The sequence below is a fragment of the Callospermophilus lateralis genome, chromosome 20 (genome assembly GCF_048772815.1).
Source record: "Callospermophilus lateralis isolate mCalLat2 chromosome 20, mCalLat2.hap1, whole genome shotgun sequence".
Classification (NCBI taxonomy): domain Eukaryota; kingdom Metazoa; phylum Chordata; class Mammalia; order Rodentia; family Sciuridae; genus Callospermophilus; species Callospermophilus lateralis.
Window position 1 is genome coordinate 800,338 of NC_135324.1, and position 18,214 is coordinate 818,551.

At 50.3% G+C, this 18,214-nt stretch overlaps 1 protein-coding gene and 1 long non-coding RNA gene across 2 annotated transcripts in view; one reads left to right on the forward strand and one right to left on the reverse strand.

Moving 5' to 3' along the window:
* Positions 1-2,337: 2,337 nt before the first annotated feature.
* On the reverse strand, positions 2,338-7,215 carry LOC143385676 (uncharacterized). Its single transcript, XR_013089507.2, has 3 exons — positions 7,022-7,215; positions 4,133-4,285; positions 2,338-2,487 (listed from the first exon to the last, which is right to left on the reverse strand). It is a non-coding gene; the product is annotated as an uncharacterized LOC143385676 (long non-coding RNA).
* Positions 7,216-7,413: 198 nt separating this feature from the next.
* The window catches only part of Chchd6 (coiled-coil-helix-coiled-coil-helix domain containing 6), a 179,968-nt gene continuing 169,167 nt past the window's right edge, over positions 7,414-18,214 (forward strand). Inside the window, exon 1 of the mRNA XM_076841134.2 lies at positions 7,414-7,603. Within this exon, the coding sequence (XP_076697249.1) occupies positions 7,517-7,603 (87 nt within the window). The 5' untranslated portion in view covers positions 7,414-7,516. The remainder of the gene's footprint in view (positions 7,604-18,214) is intronic.

Consider the following 18,214-nt stretch of genomic DNA (forward strand, 5'->3'; position numbering starts at 1 on the left):
CAAAGGCGCTCACAAAGGTGTGGGCAGGGCCGGGCTTGCAGGGCTGAGCCTGCGGCTGCCTTAAAGCAGCTCTTCTGTGCCCTCTGCCAGGGCCTGGGCGAGGGCTGGGTGGGTGACCGTGCCTGGCCAAGGCCATCCAGGCTTTTGGGAAACATCTTCTTTGTCCTGAGAGAGACAGTCACCTGAGAACGAAGCCCTTTCTGCACGGGTGTCCTCCCAGTTCAGGGGCGAGGCTGCGCAGGTGCGACACTCCTGAAACCACTCGGGGGTGTCACCCACAGGCTGAGCAGACACAGGGCAGGCCCCCAATGCATGGTGGACTCTGTCGCCAGGAGCACACCGCGCAGGAAGCAGGCAATCCTCAGGCGGGCAGACCTCAAACAGGGACGAGGAGGGGGCTGCCTGGGGTCCCCTGGTGAAGTCTGCTGTTGAGTCTTACCCAGTGGAGGCCAGGAGTGTCGCACCGATGGGCGTCCCTCCCTATGGAAACCCAAGAGTGGGAGAGAAGGTTCCGCCAACTAGTGCTACCTTCCAGGCCTGGGTCAGTGAAGATGGTGGTGGGGGAATGTCCCCAGACTGACGGCTCAGTGAGGGCCCAACATGGCCCTGTGCATTTTGGACAGCTGCATTTTTTTCAAATACATATATTTTAGTGGCAGGTGGACATTGTGTCCACCTACCACATTATTTTATTGATCTGTCTGTATGTGGTGCTGAGGATGGAAGCCCTCACACGCGCTGAGCAAGCGCTCCACCCTGGAGCCCGAGCCCCAGCCCGGCCAGCTGTATTTCTGTGAAAGGCCTCATTGTCAACCAAACTCTAGAGCTGGCCCAAGAACTCTCTTCTATCTTGAGATCAGAGCTTTCCAAAACACGGGCTGAGCCAGACTCTTTGCCCGCTCCAGAAACCAAGGTTTACCCACCTCCCGCCTCAGTGGTCAGATTTCACAAATGAGTCGGGCGCAGTGGTGCACGTCTGCCATCCCAGCGGCTCAGGAGGCTGAGGCAGGAGGATCGCGAGTTCAAAGCCAGCCTCGGCAAAAGTGAGGCCCTGAGCAACTCAGGGAGACCCTGTCTCTAAATAAAACCCAAAATAGGGCTGGGGAGGGGGCTCAGGGGTCGGGGGCCCCTGAGTTCAATCCCTGGTACAAAAAATAAAAAAATAAAAATAAAAAAAGCCACTTCACAAATGGCTTTCCAGTCCTCCATCCTTATGGTCCATTCAAACTTTCTAGAATTTTCCCCACCAAACTCATCCTCCCAGCCCTCTGGGCCCTGTCTTGTCCCTCGTCCTTAGCCATGTCCTTCTGTCCTTTCCCCTTAGGCCACCGTTCTCTAGCCAAGGCAATGGTCCAGAGAGAATTCTGCTGAGACCATTTTGAAGTCTGGCCTGAACTGTTATCAGGAAATCACCGGATCCAGCTCAGAACGGCCCTGACCCAGGCGAAGCTTTGCGGATGGTCATACAGAGGTGCTACAGATGGTCCCACCACACATCGCAGAACCAACCCTGTGCAGCCCACGGCTATCATGAAAGTAGATATTTGGTTTTTGTCCTCAGTTCTAGAAACAGAGCTCCTGAAACCTGGGAATTTCCTGAATAATAAGAGTTTATTTTATCATTCATAACAGACTCCTTTGGGACTCATTCTGAGCCTGTGGAGTCCCCAGAGGGTTTCAGGGTGGGGGCTGGTCAGCAGAAAGGTCAAACACAGAGTTAGAGTGCGGGGACTTTCAACCCACACCCCAGTCCCCGGGGAGGAGCAGAAGGGGGCTGGAGATGGAGCTCAATGACAACTCTTGAGTTGGGCACAGTGGCCCACGCCTGTAATCCCAGTGGCTCGGGAGGCTGAGGCAGGAGGATTGCAAGTTGGAGGCCAGCCTCAGCAGCTTAATAAGACGCTGGGTTCAATCTCCCCAAAACAAACACACAAAAAACCCCAAACAAACTCTTGAACAAGATTCAGACAGCTATGGAGCTGGCAGACATATCCTTGATTCCGTGGGGACAGGGCTCCTGTCTTGGGATCCTTCCTGACCTTGATCTATATACCTCTTTTTCTGGCTGGTCAACTATGACCGGAGGGAGTATAGTACTTTCCTAAGATCTATAAGTTGTTCTAGTAAATTACTGAACCTGAGCAGGGGTTGTGGAGACTTCTAGATTGGTAGTCAGCTGGGCAGAAGTGTGGGCAGAGGCTGCATACCCCACTTGTGGTGGGTATAGTCAATGAGGACCAGTGTCGTGTGCGTAGGTCTACACTAACTCTAGGAGTCAATGTCAGACTGAACTGATTTCTAGGACACCCAGTTAGTGTCAAAGGATCACAGAATTGATTGGTACAGGAAAAGCAACATTTATTTCGTGTCAAAGAAAAACAGACCTTTTTCCAGGTGTGGTGGCACACGCCTGTCATCCCATCTACTCAGGAGGCTGAGGCAGGAGGATCGCAGGTTCTGGGCCAGACTCAGCATCTTAGCAAGACCCTGTCTCACAATGAAAAATAAAAAGGGTTGGGGATGTGTGTCAGTGGTAAAGCACCCCAGGGTTCAATCCCCAATACTCAAAATTTAAAAATTAAAAAAAAAAAGAAAAGAAAAAAAACATGCATTTTTTGGTGTCAGAAGAAAATTAAAAAGCCATAACCTTTTTCCATATTTTCTATCTTTACCAAATCTGTCTTTTCTTTATCCCTCACTCCAAATCCCACTTGTCCAACCAAGCGGGCTCTTCCCTCGTTCCCCATCCCTGACACTCAAAAATCTACCCAGGCAGGTGCAGCAGCACACACCTGTCATCCCAGCAGCTGGGGAGGCTGAGGCAGGAGGATTGCAAGTTCGAGGCCAGCCTCAGCAACTTAGCAAGGTCCTAAAGCAACTTAGCAAGGCCCTAAGTATATAGCAAGATCCTGTCTCTACATAAAATACAAAAAAGCCTGGAGATGGGGCTCAGTGGTTAAGTGTCCTAGGTTTAATCCCCGGTACCAAAAACAAAAAAAAACAAAAAACCAATCAGTGACACTGGATGCTTCTGAGCTTTCTATCAGTCAGCTTCCTCTTTCCTTCTACTTAGGGCAGAAAGTACTTCTCGGCTTCTGCAGGCAGGTGGAGCCACAGCGTCAGCCCTGGTCCATGGATTATGAGCAGGACCTGCGGGGTCTGCAGAAGGAAAGCTGGCGCTCAGCTCTCCAGCCTCCTCCCTTGGACTTGACCAGAGCCACGTGGCCCAGAGGTACCTGCAGTTAGAGCACGGGGAGCCTGTCAGCCAGGGTCCCCAAGCCCCTCTGCCCAGTGGTAGCATATCCCTGGGTTCAATCTCCAGGACTGGCAGAGAAAGAAACGCCTGTCATCCCATCTACTCAGGAGGCTGAGGCAGGAGGATCACAAGTTCTAGGCCAGACTCAGCACCTTAGCAAGACCCTGTCTCAAAAGAAAAAATAAAAAGGGCTGGGGAAGGGAAAAACAAAACCCAAACCGTGCACTTGGATATTAGGGGTGCTTAGCCACTGAGCCCCATTCCCAGCCCTTTAAATATTTTGATTTAGAGACAGGGTCTGGCTGAGTTGCTTAGGGCCTCACTAAATTGATCACAAACATGTGATCCTCCTGCCTCAGCCTCCTGAGCAGCTGGGATGACAGGTAGGCACCACCACGCCTGGCTAGATTTTGCAGTTCTTTAGTTAATTTACTCTGGGGTGTTCTGTTCTTTCTTTTGGAGGCTAGTGTAGATGGAGCTGGTTTTCTTAATTTCATTTTTTGACTGTTTGTGGCTGACGCACAAAAACAGAACTGATTTTTGCAGATTGATCTATTCCCCTGAAACCTGGCTGCACTTGCTCACAGCTCTCATAATTTGAGTGTGTGAGTGAGAGTGTGGGGGTGTGTGTGTCCCTTAGGATTCTCTATGGATGAGTCATGTCATTTGTGAACAGAGAGAGCTTTACGGCTTCCCTTCCAATCTGGATGACTTGTATTTCATCTTCTTGCTTAATTAATCTAGATCCTTCAGTACAATGTTGTCTAAAAGTGGCAAAAACAGACGTCCTGTTCCTGATTCCCGCCGCTTGCATGCTGGGGATCAGATCCAGGGCCTCCTGCATGCTCGCAGGCACCCTACCCCTGAGCTACCCACCTTGTTCTCGATCTTATGATGACAGCTTCCTTTTGGCATTTAAGATGGACAAGCGAATCACTTTTCTGCGGCATCCGCCCTTCGTTTCCTCGGTCTGCTTCCACATAAGACAACCCGTCTCACAGAAGTGCCCTCTCCAGAGCATGCCTAGAGCTGCCAAAGTGTTATTTCCAAACAGTCATTTAATAACAGTCGTAGCTCTGCCTGGACGAGTCCACTCAGTGCCCAGCTCTCCTGAAGCGACTCCATGCAACGTCAGCAAGACTCTCCGATCTGTCAGAAAACTAGGCAGCCAGAGTCTCTACCTTGCCCAAGGGCACAGATCCAAGAGGCAGCTTGGCTCTGCACCATCCCACACCACAGCCTGCCTTCCCGGCCGGAGCTGGGTCACAGGGTCACTGGGGGGAGGGAAGTTTTTCCCTAGGACCAAATACTATTTCCCTTCTTTTCTTTTTTTAAAATATTTATTTCTTATTTTTGGTTTTAGTTCCAGGCAGACATAATTTCTTTATTTTACTTTTACGTGGTACTGAGGATGGAATCCAGAGCCCCATGCATGCTAGGCGAGCGCTCTACCTCTGAGCCACACCCCCAGCTCCCCCACTTCTATTCTTTATTCTGAAAAACTTCAAACCCATTAAAACAGTGAAATAATGATATAATGGATACTATATCTATTTTACTTAAGAGTAAACTATAACATTCTTTTGTTTTGGGTACTGGGAATTGAACCCAGGGGTGCTTAACCCCTGAGCCCCGTCCCCAGCCCTATTTTGTATTTTATTTAGAGACAGAGTCTCACTGAGTTGCTCAGGGCCTCACTTTGGCTGAGGCTGGCTTTGACTTCACGATCCTCCTGCCTCAGCCTCCGGAGCTGCTGGGATGACAGGCATGCACCACCAGGCCGGGCTTAATTTACTTTTTAATTTCTTCTTTGGCCTACTGTGTTGCCTAATTTCCACACATTTGTGAATTTTTCCTGAAACTTCTTCCTTTAATGCATTTCTAGCAACAAACTGTCTGCTATAATTTGGATCATACATGTCCCAGAAAGTCCCATGTGTTGAAGATTTGGTCCCCAGGGAAGCACTACTGGGTGATGGCAAATCCTTTCGGGAGATGTGACCTAGTCTCATGCCACATGCTTCAAATATTTTAAAAGTTTCCTGGGTTCCTAACTATGACTGTAAAAGTGGAGTGTAAAAATTGAGGAAAGAACTGGATTTTTTACTTTGGGGTCAAATTATGAAGTGATTAATACACAAAGCTAATTCAGGAAAACACAAGTCAGAGCCCAGGGTGACCAGGACACTATGTGTGCCTCATCTCCCCTGTGAAAAATCTTTGGGGGAGTCTTGGAATCCTGCAAGCCTTCCCATGGTGGGTACGAGTACAAGAGAATAGTGTCAGATGTGTGGCTCACTCCTATAATCCCAGCAGCTCGGAGGCTGAGATGGGAGGATCGCAGGTTCAAGGTCAGCCTCAGCAACTCTGCGAGGCCAGAAGCAACCTAGCAACCTTAAAAATTTAAAAGAAAAAAATGTTGTGGCTCAGGGGTTATTGCCTTTTGTTGGAAGGAAGGAAGGAAAGAAAGAAAAGAAAAGAAAAAAGAACAGCAGCATAGATCAGCCTCAGGACAAAATAAATTCTGGATCCCCATTTCACAGATGACAAAGCTGAGGAGCGACACGGATGCAGGGAATGCAGCACACTGCATCCAAAGTAGGAAGGGGATTTGAATAAAGGCAACAAGCTAGAGATGCAGAGGAGGGGAAGGGAAATTGATCCCACGACATTGGTGCCATTAAGCTATGACCAACTCATTGAGATTTCAGACTCATCCTGAGTGCAGTTACTGCAACCCAAGGCCCAGAAAACGGAGGCTCCAAGAAGTGATGGTGTTACACATGACAGGCATGCTGAACTACTTAAAAGTGCAGTGTCACAATATCTGTCACCTTCACTGAAATGATTTTTTAAAAAAACGTTAGCTGCATGCAGTGGCGCCCGCCTGTTATCCCAGGGTCTGGGGAGGCTGAGGCCGGAGGATCACAAGTTGGAGGCCAGCCTCAGCCACTTAATGAGGCTCTAAGCAACCTAGGGAGACCCTGTCTCTAAATAGAATACAAAATAGGGCTGGGGACGGGGCTCAGGGGTGAAGCACCCCTGGGTTCAATCCTTGGTATATATATAAAAAAATGCAAATTAAAATGCGTCTTGAGAGACACAAACATGAAAACTCAGGGGAAGCAGCAAAAGGATTTTTAAGAGGGAAATTTCTACCCCAAATAACTAATTAATAAATAAGATCCCAAATGGGAACCTACCCACCTGACCTCAGAGGAGCCGGGAGGAGCCCCAGGAGGAGTGTGGGAGGAGCGCGGGAGGAGCAGGAGAGGAGCCCCGGGAGGAGCCTCCAGAGGAGCAAGGGGAGGGGCGCGGGAGGAGTGAGGGGAGGAGCCCCGGGAGGAGCCCCGGGAGGAGCCTCCAGAGGAGCAAGGGGAGGGGTGCGGGAGGAGCCGCGGGAGGAGCCCTAGGAGGGGCCCTGGGAGGAGCTCTGGGAGGAGCCCTGGGAGGAGGGAGGGGAGGAGCGCGGGAGGAGCTCTGGGGGGAGCCCTGGGAGGAGCGCGGGAGGAGCCCTGGGAGGAGCGCGGGAGGAGCGAGGGGAGGAGCCCCGAGGGGAGGGGAGGAGCGCAGAAGGAACCCCGGGAGGAGCGAGGGGAGGAGCCGCGGGAGAAGCGCCCGGGGGAGCTGAGCGGGCTCCGGGCCTGGCCCCCGTACCGCGGCTGCCTTCCAGGGCCCCTGCCCCGCCGTCAGGACGCAGTGTCCTGCTCGCCATTTTCCCTCCTGACTTGGGTTTTGGTGACTTGTCCCCAAGGCGCTGCTCACCTCGGGAAGCCAGGACACTGCGCTCGTCGCGGTCACCAGGGCGGCGCGGCGCTTGTGGCCGGGTCCACGCCAGGAGCCGCCCCTCAGCCTCCTTCAGGGCTCCGTGGGAAGGGCGCGCTTTCCCAGGACAGCGCTCCTCAGCGTCTTCGCTGCTCCGCTTCCCGCCTTCCCGATTCTCCCGCCGGCTCCCGCCCCCTGCACGAGGGCCCCACGCACTGCCCGGCCACGCCCCCAGGCCACACCGCCCTCTCGGCTTACCGTAGGGCGGCGCCAGGCTGGCGAACCACAATTTCCATAAGGCCCCGCGGCACCGCGCCTTCCGATTGGCCGAGCCTCCGGCCGTGGCCAATAGGACGTGGTTTTGTTGGCTTGTGCCGCGACAGCCCGAGTCCTGGAGAGCGACGGCGCGGCGCGCGCAGAGCGCGGCGTCTGCCGGGTTGCTCTGGAGCCGGTTCTCGTGGTTTGCCTGTCGGCGTTTCTGTCAGCCTCCTGCCAATGGGGAGCACGGAGAGCTGCGAGAGCCGCAGGGTGTCTTTCGGCTTGGACGAGGAGGAGCGGGTCCGGGTGCTGCAGGGCATCCGGGTGAGCGGCGCCGCCGGGGCCGGGGCGGGCGTGTAGGGCGCCCGAGGACGCGGAGGCCGCCAGCCCGGCCTGGGGGTTGGCGCGGAGCGGCGTGGAGCGGCGTGGCGCGGGCGGCCGAGCCTCCCTCGTGGAGCCTTCGCACCGGGAGAGGGGTCGTGAGGCCCCGAAGAGGCCCCGCCGGAACCCGAACCCGGGGCTGCAGCCTTCAAGCCCCACTGCGCTGGTTCCCTGAGGAAGAGCGCAGAAGGGGCAGGTGTAGAGGACGCTGGTCACGGGTTAGGTCTGGGGCCACCATCCAGCTCCGGCGGGATTGGCCCGGTTTCCTTTATGGGTTCCGCGCCCTCCGCCCTCGCCCGCCCCTCAGGTGGGCAGGAGCAGCCCCGTCCTCATTGGGGGACTGTCCCCTTCCACCCTGCCCGACGATCTTCCCCCCAAGCAGGCAGCCGAAGAAGCCCTTTTAAGCATTGTAGGTCCAGCCAGGCGCCAGGGCGCACACCTGTCATCCCAGCGGCTCTGGAGGCTGAGGCAGGAGGATCGCAAGTTGGAGGCCAGCCTCAGCCCCTTAGCGAGGCCTTTAGCAACTCCGTGAGACCCTGTCTCTGAACAAAATAAAAAAAGTTGCAGGTCAATTAACATACATTTCCCCAGGCTTAGAAGTCTTCAGTGGATTCCTAGAGCATTTAAGATGAGGAGATGCCTTACTTGGGTTTATAAGAGCTGCCCCAGTGCCTGCTGACCTGTCTGACCCCATCCCAGGTCTGTCCCCTCATCCCCCACCACTCCCTCCACCTGTTCAGCAGCCTCAACACCTCCTGTTCCTGGAAGATACCAATTTCCGTCAAGCACAACATCTCTGTTTTGTCTGTTCTCTCTTCCCCCTTGCTGTCTTTTTATCTGCCTCTTGTCATTTTTCTAGCTCAGATCCAAGGATCCTTCTCTGACCACTGACTGACTGTAAAGGAACTTCCTACCCTACTGTTACGCATTATTTTTACGATGATGATGATGATGATTTTGGTTCCAGAGATTGAACCAGGGGTACTTAACCACCGAGCCCCATCCCCAGCCCTTTTTATTATTATTATTATTTTTTTTTAATTTTGAGACAGGGTCTCGCCAAGTTGCTGAGGCTGGCCTCCACCTTGGTATCCTCCTGCCTCAGCCTCCCGAGGTGCTGGGATGACAAATGTGTGCCACTACTATTTGGCATACATTTGCTTTTTTTCATAGTATTCATTACAGTTTGAAAGTACCACTGATGATTGGGAGTATCTGTTTTACTCTGTTCCCATTAGACTGTAAGCTCCTGGAGAATGAAGCTCATTCTATCCCCAGAACCTAGAGGAATAATAAAAGCCCCTCAGATCCCAGCATGTAGTGGAGGCCATGTTTCGTGCTAACCCTTCTAAAGGTACTACTTAATTTTCAGTTGACCTATGAGAGAATTAGAATTCTGTTCGCCCATTTTATAGATAGGAGGACTGAGGTACCTGCAGTGATTTATCCAAGGGCACATAGTGAACAAGCTCCAGGGCTGTTTGTAGGACTGCTCTTGCGCTTCCTCCACACCTGTGGATCGCACAGAGCAGATGGTTAGTAAGTGTTCAGTGGTTAAATGAATGAACACAGCAAAACGGACCAAATTTAAATTAAAAGCACAGAGTTGCGTGGGGGGGAATTAACTACGTTGAGAAAAAGAGGTCTGATTTCTGGGCTTGTTAGGTGTATACCTTGGATGAGCAAATTGTCCTTTGAGCCTCGATTACCAAATTTTTTTTTAAAAAGCATGTGTGTGTGAGACAGTTGTAGGAGCCGCCCAGGAGGAGATGAAGATGTAAGGAAAAGCGGTTAGAAAACTGAGGTGCCTTGTGGGGACATTTGGTGCTGCCCAGTTGGCATAAAGTCTTGTTGAGGACCTGGCTGGTGGTGAGGATGAAGCGGGGAGGTGGTGGCCCCCTTGAAAGGCTGAGAGGCCAGAGCCAGAAGTAGAATTTCCGAAGATGTCCTTGGTACCATTTAGTTTGGTTCATGATTCTGCAAACTGTGAGCTGTCTTTAAAGATGGAGCATCCACCTTAGAGAGGTCAACACCTTTCCTCCTTCTAGGACTTTAGAGTCTTCAGAAAACCAGCTTTTTCTCTCTACCCCCCTCCCCCCAGGATTCACATAAGGCAGCCTTGAAATTTGTGACATCACCTCCGCTGAACCTGACAGTAATGCTGGTGCCCCACTTAAGTTCATTAAAACTAGAAAGATCTTTGGTGATGGCTTCCTTTTCCAGTTGAGCAAACTCATCAGAAGCCATGACTTGTGCACAGAACTCTACAGTGAGGGGCACAGCCCCACATCTGGAAAGCCATGTCCTGGCTTCTGCTTATATGCCCGATTCAAAAGAGGAAGCTTGGGAGAAAGGATGTTATGGTGATGAAGACGGGCCTTTTTTGGTAAGCAGAGTTACTCCAGGGTTGAGGGGTTCACCTTGTCTTTAGGCTGGTGAGTTAAAAAAAAAAAAAAAAAAGACCCTCCAATCAACACAGCAATTCCCAGAGTGAACAAATGAGACCAAGAGGACTCTCTGCCCCGGCTCCTTCAGAGAAAATTACATATTCTTAGGGACCACTTATATTTAATCCTGAGGTCCTGGTCCTAGATAGTGCTCTAGTCCCTTTAAAATGAAGTGCTAGGGCCTTGCTCATTTGCATGTTTATTTGCATAAATTTACATAGGAGTTCAAGCCCTAATTCCAGGGAAGGTAAAAGGAATTTAATGAATGCAAAAATGCTGCAATTATATTCAACTCCGGTTTCCAGAGCAAGCAGGCATGTGTGAAATAGGGAAAGATGGTTTCCATCAGTACACTTCACCTGGTCCTGCAATCCTGTGTGCAGCTACCTCTCTACCCTGTGAGCTGCCATCTTGGTGATTAGACCTTCTCACAGCCCTGCATCCTCTCTCCGCCTATCCATGCACTTTCTTTCCTGCTGCTCCACTCCTGGGAAACCGACTTCCTCAGCTTCTGAGCTGGGCTGCTTCGGCCTAGTCTTAGTTCACTGGTCCTGTGAGGCTGATTTTGGATCACAGCAGAGGGGGCAACCAAGAAGGGTGTGTCCTGAGACACACCGCCCGGGCCAGGGCTCTGAGCCTGCGTTGCCAGTCACTCCTCAGCAGGTGCCTACTATTAATTACCATGATACTTGCCCAACAGCTGGCCTGGCCACGCAGGGACAGTAACAGAGCCCAGGTCCCTGCCATCACGGAGACCCCAGCCTAGTAGCGGGAGGGGAGCAAAAGGAAAGAAGGATGAAAAAGCCAAAGAATAAAAACTGCAGGCTCTGCAGAGGAAATCAAAGGGGTGCAGAGTAATGGGATTGGCCTTCTTGAGATGGAACGCCACATAATACCTGTCTGAGAAGGTGACATGCAGGGCAGGTGCTAAGCACCGTGCCCACCATATTCTAAGAGAATTTCAGGTATTTTACATGCTGACCTGTGAGAAACCCCGATCCCCAGCTTAGGTGAGAGATCCCCATTTCCAAAGTGACAGAAGTGACCCCAGGTCACAGTGAGTGAGTGGAGGACCTGGAGACTCAGGCCTGTGTGCGTGGCAGTCATCAGGAGTTAGACTGCTGGAGGAGGTTACTGGGCAGTGAGGCCAGACTGGTGGCCTTGGCTTGCCAGACAGGGCTGTGGACACACCATCCTGGATGCCCCATTGCGGTTCTTTAATCAGGAGCAGAGTTGTCAAACGTTCCGTCAGGTGATGCTAATGTCCCTTTTCCCTAAAAAAAACAATTTTATTGAGATACGTTTACATATCAGCAGTTTATCCACTTCAATATGTTCTAGTAAATTAACAAAATTGGGTCACCGTCACCCCAATCCACTTTTAGAACACTGACAAGAGTTAAAAAGAGACCTCGTGCCAGCCATTCTCCATTTCCATCCCCAGGGAACCACTAAAGCCTCCTGCCTGTATGAATGAGCCTTATCTGGATAATTCCTGTAAGTGGATTGTATACCTTTTACGTCTGGCTTCTTAGCGTAATTTTTGGGGTGTTTTTGTGGTGCTGGGGATGAAACCCCTCCCCTCGAGGCAAGTGCTGTACCACTTGTTTTTGATGTGGGTTCATTGATGGTGCACATTTATTGCTGAACAGGATCCTGTTGTGTGGATTACACGCTGCATTTTGTTATTCAGTCACCAGCTGATGGGCATTGGAATTGCTTCTGGTTTTCATCTGTCGGGAATGATGCTGCTATGAACATGATGTTTACAAGTGACTTTTGCACATGGACAGAGTTACATAGGAGATGGATAATGCTTCTCTGAGAAGATGACATCGGTGGTATGTCTTAAGCCATCCTAGGAGGAGATTTGTTGCGTTATTTATTTATTTTTTTAAATCAGGGATTGAACCTAGGGGAGTTTAACCACTGATCACATCCCTACTCCTATTTATTTTTCGTTTTCAGACAGGGTCTTGCTAAGTTGCTTAGGGCCTTGCTCAGTTGCTGAGGCTGGCCTCAAACTTGCAATCCTCCTGCCTCAGCCTCCCAAGCCACTGTTTATGAATCTGGGGAGTCATGTTGAAGTAAAAAACTTCAAGTTGTTTGCTGAAGTGGCTGTACCGTTTTATATCTTTACTAGCAATATGTGAGGGTTCAAGTTTGTACTCTCAGCACCACTTGGCATCGTCTCTTTAATTATAGCAATTCTAGTGGCTGGGAAGTGGCATTTCACTGTGGTTTGAATTTGCATTTGCTGGATGATGTTGAGCATCTTTCACGTGCTTCCGTGCAATCCATATGTTTCCTTTGGTGAAATGTGTTTTCAGGGCTTTTGCCTGATTTTAACCGGGTTATTTGTCTTTCTATTATTGAGTTATAAGATTTCTTTGTGGTGGGTGCAAACCCTTTATTATTGATTTGCAAATATTCTGATTTGCAAATATTTTCTTCCAATATGTGGCTTGTATTCTCATTCTCATGGTGGTGTTGAAGTGCAAATATTTATAATTTTGATGAAGTTTATCTTTTAAAAAAAATTGATTGTACTTTTGGTGGTGTTATCTAAGAAATCTTTGGCTAACCTAAGGTCATGGAAATTTCCTACTTTTTAAAATTTTAACTTTTTATTTTTTTGTAGTTGTAGATGGACAGCATGCCTTTATTTTATTTGTTTATTTTTATGTGGTGCTGAGGATTGAACCCAGAGTCTCACACATGCTGGGCAGGTGCTCTACCACTAAGCCCCAGCCCCTCCTGCTATTTTTTCCTACTAAGAGTTTTGTAGTTTGGGCTATTATATTTAGGTCTGTGATCTGTTTTGAGTTGATTTTTCTGTATGCTCAGAGGTAAGGCTCTAAATCAGGGCCTGACCAAATTTTCCTGTAATGGATCCGGCAGGAAATACTTTAGGTTTTGCAGACTGGAGGTCTCTGTCACCACTACACCCCTTCAGTAGCTGGTGGAAGCCACCCAGGTGATATGTTAATGTGTGGGTGTGGCTAAGGCTCTGTTTATTTACAAAATCAAATGCTGGTAGAACTCAGCTCCAATACCAGCTTGCCAGACTCTGATCAAAACACATCTTTTTTGCCTATCTTATTTTTCCAAATCTTTTTATTTTTTTTTTTAAGCATTTGTGGAGATTGAACCCAGGAGTACTCTACCATTTATATTTTGATAGGGTCTCACAAGATTGCCCAGGTTGTCCTTGAACTTGCAGTCCTCCTGCCTCAGCCTCCAGAGTTGCTAGGTAATCATCACTGTCCCCCACCACTGCCACAGACCCAGACTCTATTTTTTGAAAAGACTATTTTTCCCACTTGTATTACTTTGGGACCATTGTGACAATCCATCGAGTAAAAATAATGGTTTATTTCTAGACTTTCCATCCTGTTCCATTGATCTCTGCCTGTCCTTATGGTAGTCGCACACTGTTAGGATGATTGCAGCTTTGTGGTTTCAAAATTGGGAAGCGCAACGCCTCCGACTTTGTTCTTTTTCAAGATTGTTTTAGCTGTTCTGAGTCCTTTGCGTTTCTATATGCATTTTAGGATCAGTTTGTCAACTTCTGTGGAAAAGCCTGTTGGGATTTTGATCGGATTTGTGTTGAATCTGCAGATTACTTTGGGGAAGAATTGCCGTTTTCAACAAAAATTTGGAATCTTTCGGTCTGTGAATATCAAATATCTCCCTCTTTATTAGATCTCCCTTGGTTTTTCTCAGCCCTGTTTTGTTCTTTCAGTATGTACATCTTGCACTTCTTTTCTTAAATTTATTCCCAAGGGACTCAGTGCTGAGATGCACATGTCATCTCAACAACTCAGGGGACCCAAGACCTGTCTCAAAATTATAAAAGAACTGGGGATGTAGCTCAGTGGTAAAGTGCCCCTGGGTTCAATCTCTAGTGCCAAAAAAAAAGAAAAATAATTATTCCCAAGTGTTTTATTCTATTATATATTCTTGTGAATGAAATTGTTTTCTCAATTTCATTTTTGGGTTTGTCATTGCGCGTGTACAAAAATAGAGTTGATTGAGTTGACTTTTGGAATACTAGTGGTATCTGCCAACTTTGTTGAACTCAGTTGTTTTGTTGATTCTTAAGGTATTTTATGGGTAGGATCATGTTTGCAGATAAAGTCCACATTCCTTCTTCCATTCTAATGTGAATACGCTTTCTTTTTCTTGTCTTATTGTATTGGCGACAGTCAGTGTACAATATGGCACAGCAGTGGCCATTAAGTATGTTAGCCGTAGGTTTTATGTCTTGTTGGAGTGGGGGGCTTATTGGCATGTATGTGCAGATTCCATGCTTGTATTAGTGAAATGACAGTCCTGGTGACCACACTGGCAGCTGTGCAAGAGACTTTGGCCCTTCATGGCTTCGACACAGACTCATTTCACACTTGTGCGGTAGACTTCCTCTCCACCATGCTGTTGATCAGTTTCGAGCTTGCCCCAGATGTCTCAGCGTGAACACTGACACTCTCTGTCATATTGTTTTGTATTATCACTTTTCCCTGCAGGCTCTTTATCTTTCTTTTGTTCTTGTTCCATGTGGATCCCTGGGCTTGGGAGCCTGTCCCACCTCTAATGTCTGCCTTTCGGTTGCCTCTTTCCTCTCAGTTGACTTGCTTTAAGTTCGTGTTTTAAATGAGATCTCAGGAGACCCGGCCTTAGGCCCTGACACTGCAGAGGGGTCGGCCTTCCTCTTGTGCAAGATGGAGATCCCACGTAGCACCGCCAGGCTCCCATTGAACACAGATATCCCCAAGGGCTTGGATCACAGGCTTTCCCAGTCGTCTTCAGTTTGGAAGCCCCACTTGGCTGCCCATTTGGTGAGTGCAGATTGAAGGAGCCACTACAGGAAAGCCAGTTTCTGCTTTCCAATGAATGGTGTCTGCGTTCCAATTTCAGGTCCAGCAAACATTGCCTGAATCCAAACCGTGTGCCCGTCCCTGGGCTAGGTACTCCTGCATATGTTATTCTTTTGGATGCTGCCAAAACATGTCACATCTTCTGACATTTGTTGAGGTATTAGGAAACAAAGTAGAGCAAATTCTTCAGGGAAGCAGAGGGCTCTAGTTTTCTCTAACTTTCCTCCTCAGTTGCTGAGACAGGGCCAGATGAAGGACAGACACTTGTATGTAGATGTACCCTTGGTGCCCTCTGTTTCCATGGCTTGGAGATCCCCAAATTCACGGTGTCACTGTGTGTAGATGATCAGAGGATCGTCCTCACAACTCTGCTGTTAGCCGCACATGAAAGACAGATTGAGCAACTCTCTGGGGCTTATTTGAACATCAGTGTTAGCAGTGACAAAATTTAAACAGTACAAGAGTTATCGTGATTTCCCCCTGGCCTCTGACTTCAGGAAGTCAGACTTGCAATTCCCTGGCAGTAGTCCTTAACTCTATCCAGCACAGTGTTTTAAACTCTTTCTCAGTAAAAGATAAATCTGTAGGAATTTAAATTTAAGCTGAGGCATGGTGGCGCACACCTGTCATCCCAGCACCTCGGGAGGCTGAGGCAGGAGGATCACAAGTTCAAGGCCAGCCTCAGCAACTTAGTGAGGCCCTAAGCAACTCAGGGAGACCGTGTTCTCTAAATAAAACATAAAAAGGGGTGTGAGCTGGCTCAGTGGTTAAGCACCCCTGGGTTCAATCCCCGGTACCAGAAAAATACATATCTATACACATATGTACGTATAAATTGAAGGGCAGTTGTTAATTTTAACTCTAAGCTTCTCTTGGGCTAGTTCCCTCATTTGGGAAATGAAGGTGCTACTCTGGGAGGCCGCCCCGGTCCCTCTGGGTGGCCAGGGCTGCCTTCTCCACAGCTGGAGGAAGGTCTCTATGATCATCTCAGTCCCTTCTCTGCTGGTGTCTGGGCAAAATGCCATCTCTGCCCTTTCTTTTCTCCACCTTCTGAGTGTCACCTGCTCAGCCCTGGGTCTCTGGCCATTCTCTTCCATCCTTCCTCAGGAGCCCACGACTTCTGGATTCCAGCTCTTCAACCCAGCGCTCTCCCAGATGTCCCTTGCCAGCTCTCCTTTCGTATCCCGTGTCCTGTGCTTGTATTTCATACCCTACATCCAAGTGGCACCCGCCTGCACCCCCTCTGCCTCCCATGGGAATGACCTGTCCCTTAGGTTGTGACTCCACCATGGAGCCCCTCAACCAGAAAATCTGCAGCACCCCCCATTCCTCCCCTGCTTTACACCCGGTGACAGGTCCCGGCCTGGAGCTTGTGGCCGTTTCTCGTCCCGTCATCCCCTCTATCCTAACCTCTCTCAGTGCAGGCCCACACCCCACACCCCACACCCTCCACGCTCCACCCTCCATCTTTCTCTCCCGTAGAATCAATTCTCACAAATCCTGTTTCCTGGGCTACCAGGGCATTATCGTAAAGGCACAGTGGACTCTCCACGGTTTTCAAGCTGGTGACCCTAACATGCAGGCAGCCTGGGGGGAGCACATCCCCCAGACGCCCCTCCTGCGCTGCAGGGACTGTTCAGAGCCACAGCTAATTGGGTCCCCTCCTTGGGCTTCTCCCTCTTGCCTCTAGATGAAGGGCTGGCGCCTGGCCTGGCTCAGGAGTCCATGTGTTGGTGCCTCTCAGCAGGGGACGCTTGCTCCTGCCCTGCATCTTTGCTTGATTCCATTTCCCCTGCAGTGCTGGGCTGACCTCTTTGGCTCAGTCCCTTCTCTGCCTGTCACCCTGCGACTCCGCTGGCCGCCTGCTGCTCACTGCCCCTGGCTGAAGGCAGCTCACACCCTTGCTCCCCCACGGCCATGGGAGCAGCCCGATCTTGCTCTCTCCATCTCCGTCCCCAGCCCTGAGCCTGACACCACTCAGCGAAACACCTGCTGCAGAGAGTTAAGCCATGGCTGTTTTCTTGCCCTCAGCCACGAGTCCAGAAACCTCATGGTATTAATAGAATTGAGTTAATTGCCAGTATTTCTAAAAAAAAATTAGCGGCTTTACATAAATTGGATTTTTAGCTCTTTTGGAAAAAAGCCTTGAGCGTCTAGTCTGTTCCCATATGGCAGCATTTTGCAGTTGTCGGAGTTTCGAGGTGACTGCCCTCTTGGGGTGACGCGTTGGCACCTCTTACCACCACCCCATCCTTGCACTTGGATCATACTCTCTCTCGCCCTCTCTCTTGACGGGACCATGCTACCTGTTCTCATCGCCTGCCTGGCACCTGCAGCGTTTGGCCCTGCCACACCTGGGCCAGGAGGTCTCCCGGGGTCCCCTGGTCCTGACATTCTGGGATTCAGATCTGTGGCAAGCAGCCGGCGGGTCTAATTTCAGCTCCTAGAAAACAGGGCTGGGGGGGGGAAGATCTCCACGGCAACAGCCTTCAGCAAGGAGAGGAGGAATCTTTTTAGGATCACGGAATTGGGCAGTTTCTTGGATTGGGGTGTCCTGACAGACTCAGGCCCCACATAGCCACATGGGTACTGCCCTGTGGCCAACCCCACCCGCCCTCTCTGCCTGCGGGGCCATCAGCCGAGGCTGGGGACAATCAGGGATGCACTTCTCTCTCCTTTTCTTTGCCCGGGGCTTGGCACAGCACCCAGTGCCCAGTGTGTCCTCAGGAAGCGTGGCACTGGGTGGGTGGAGTGGTGGTCAGGGCCTGGCTCAGCTGCGCAGATCCTGGGCACCCTGGGCCACCTCCCATGCTCAGCATCACGCTTTCTCTATTCTTAGAGCAAGGTGGTGGCCCTGCTCCTGCCCATATGGAACCGATGCCTCCACTGGCTACTTCTCAAACATGCCCAGCGAGTGACATTTGAAGTTTAAAAGATGCCCATTTTCGTGACATTCAACAAGTTCACGTAGGTTGTCTGTTTTCAGAGGGATGTGCCTCAGTCCCCCTCCCCGGGCTCCATCAAGCACCATTAACGGAGGGCACGAGACTTGCTATTCAAAGGTTCTCTTGTCACCTCTGTGGAGCTCCAGGTGACTTCTGCCACTTGTACGGGTTGGGGTTCCAGTCTCAGCCCTGGTGCTTCGGCCATCTGTGGCCGTGGGTGACTTGTTCAGACCCCCGACTCCGTTCTCCGTCTGTGGCATGGTGGTGCTCAGGGAATGCGTGTAG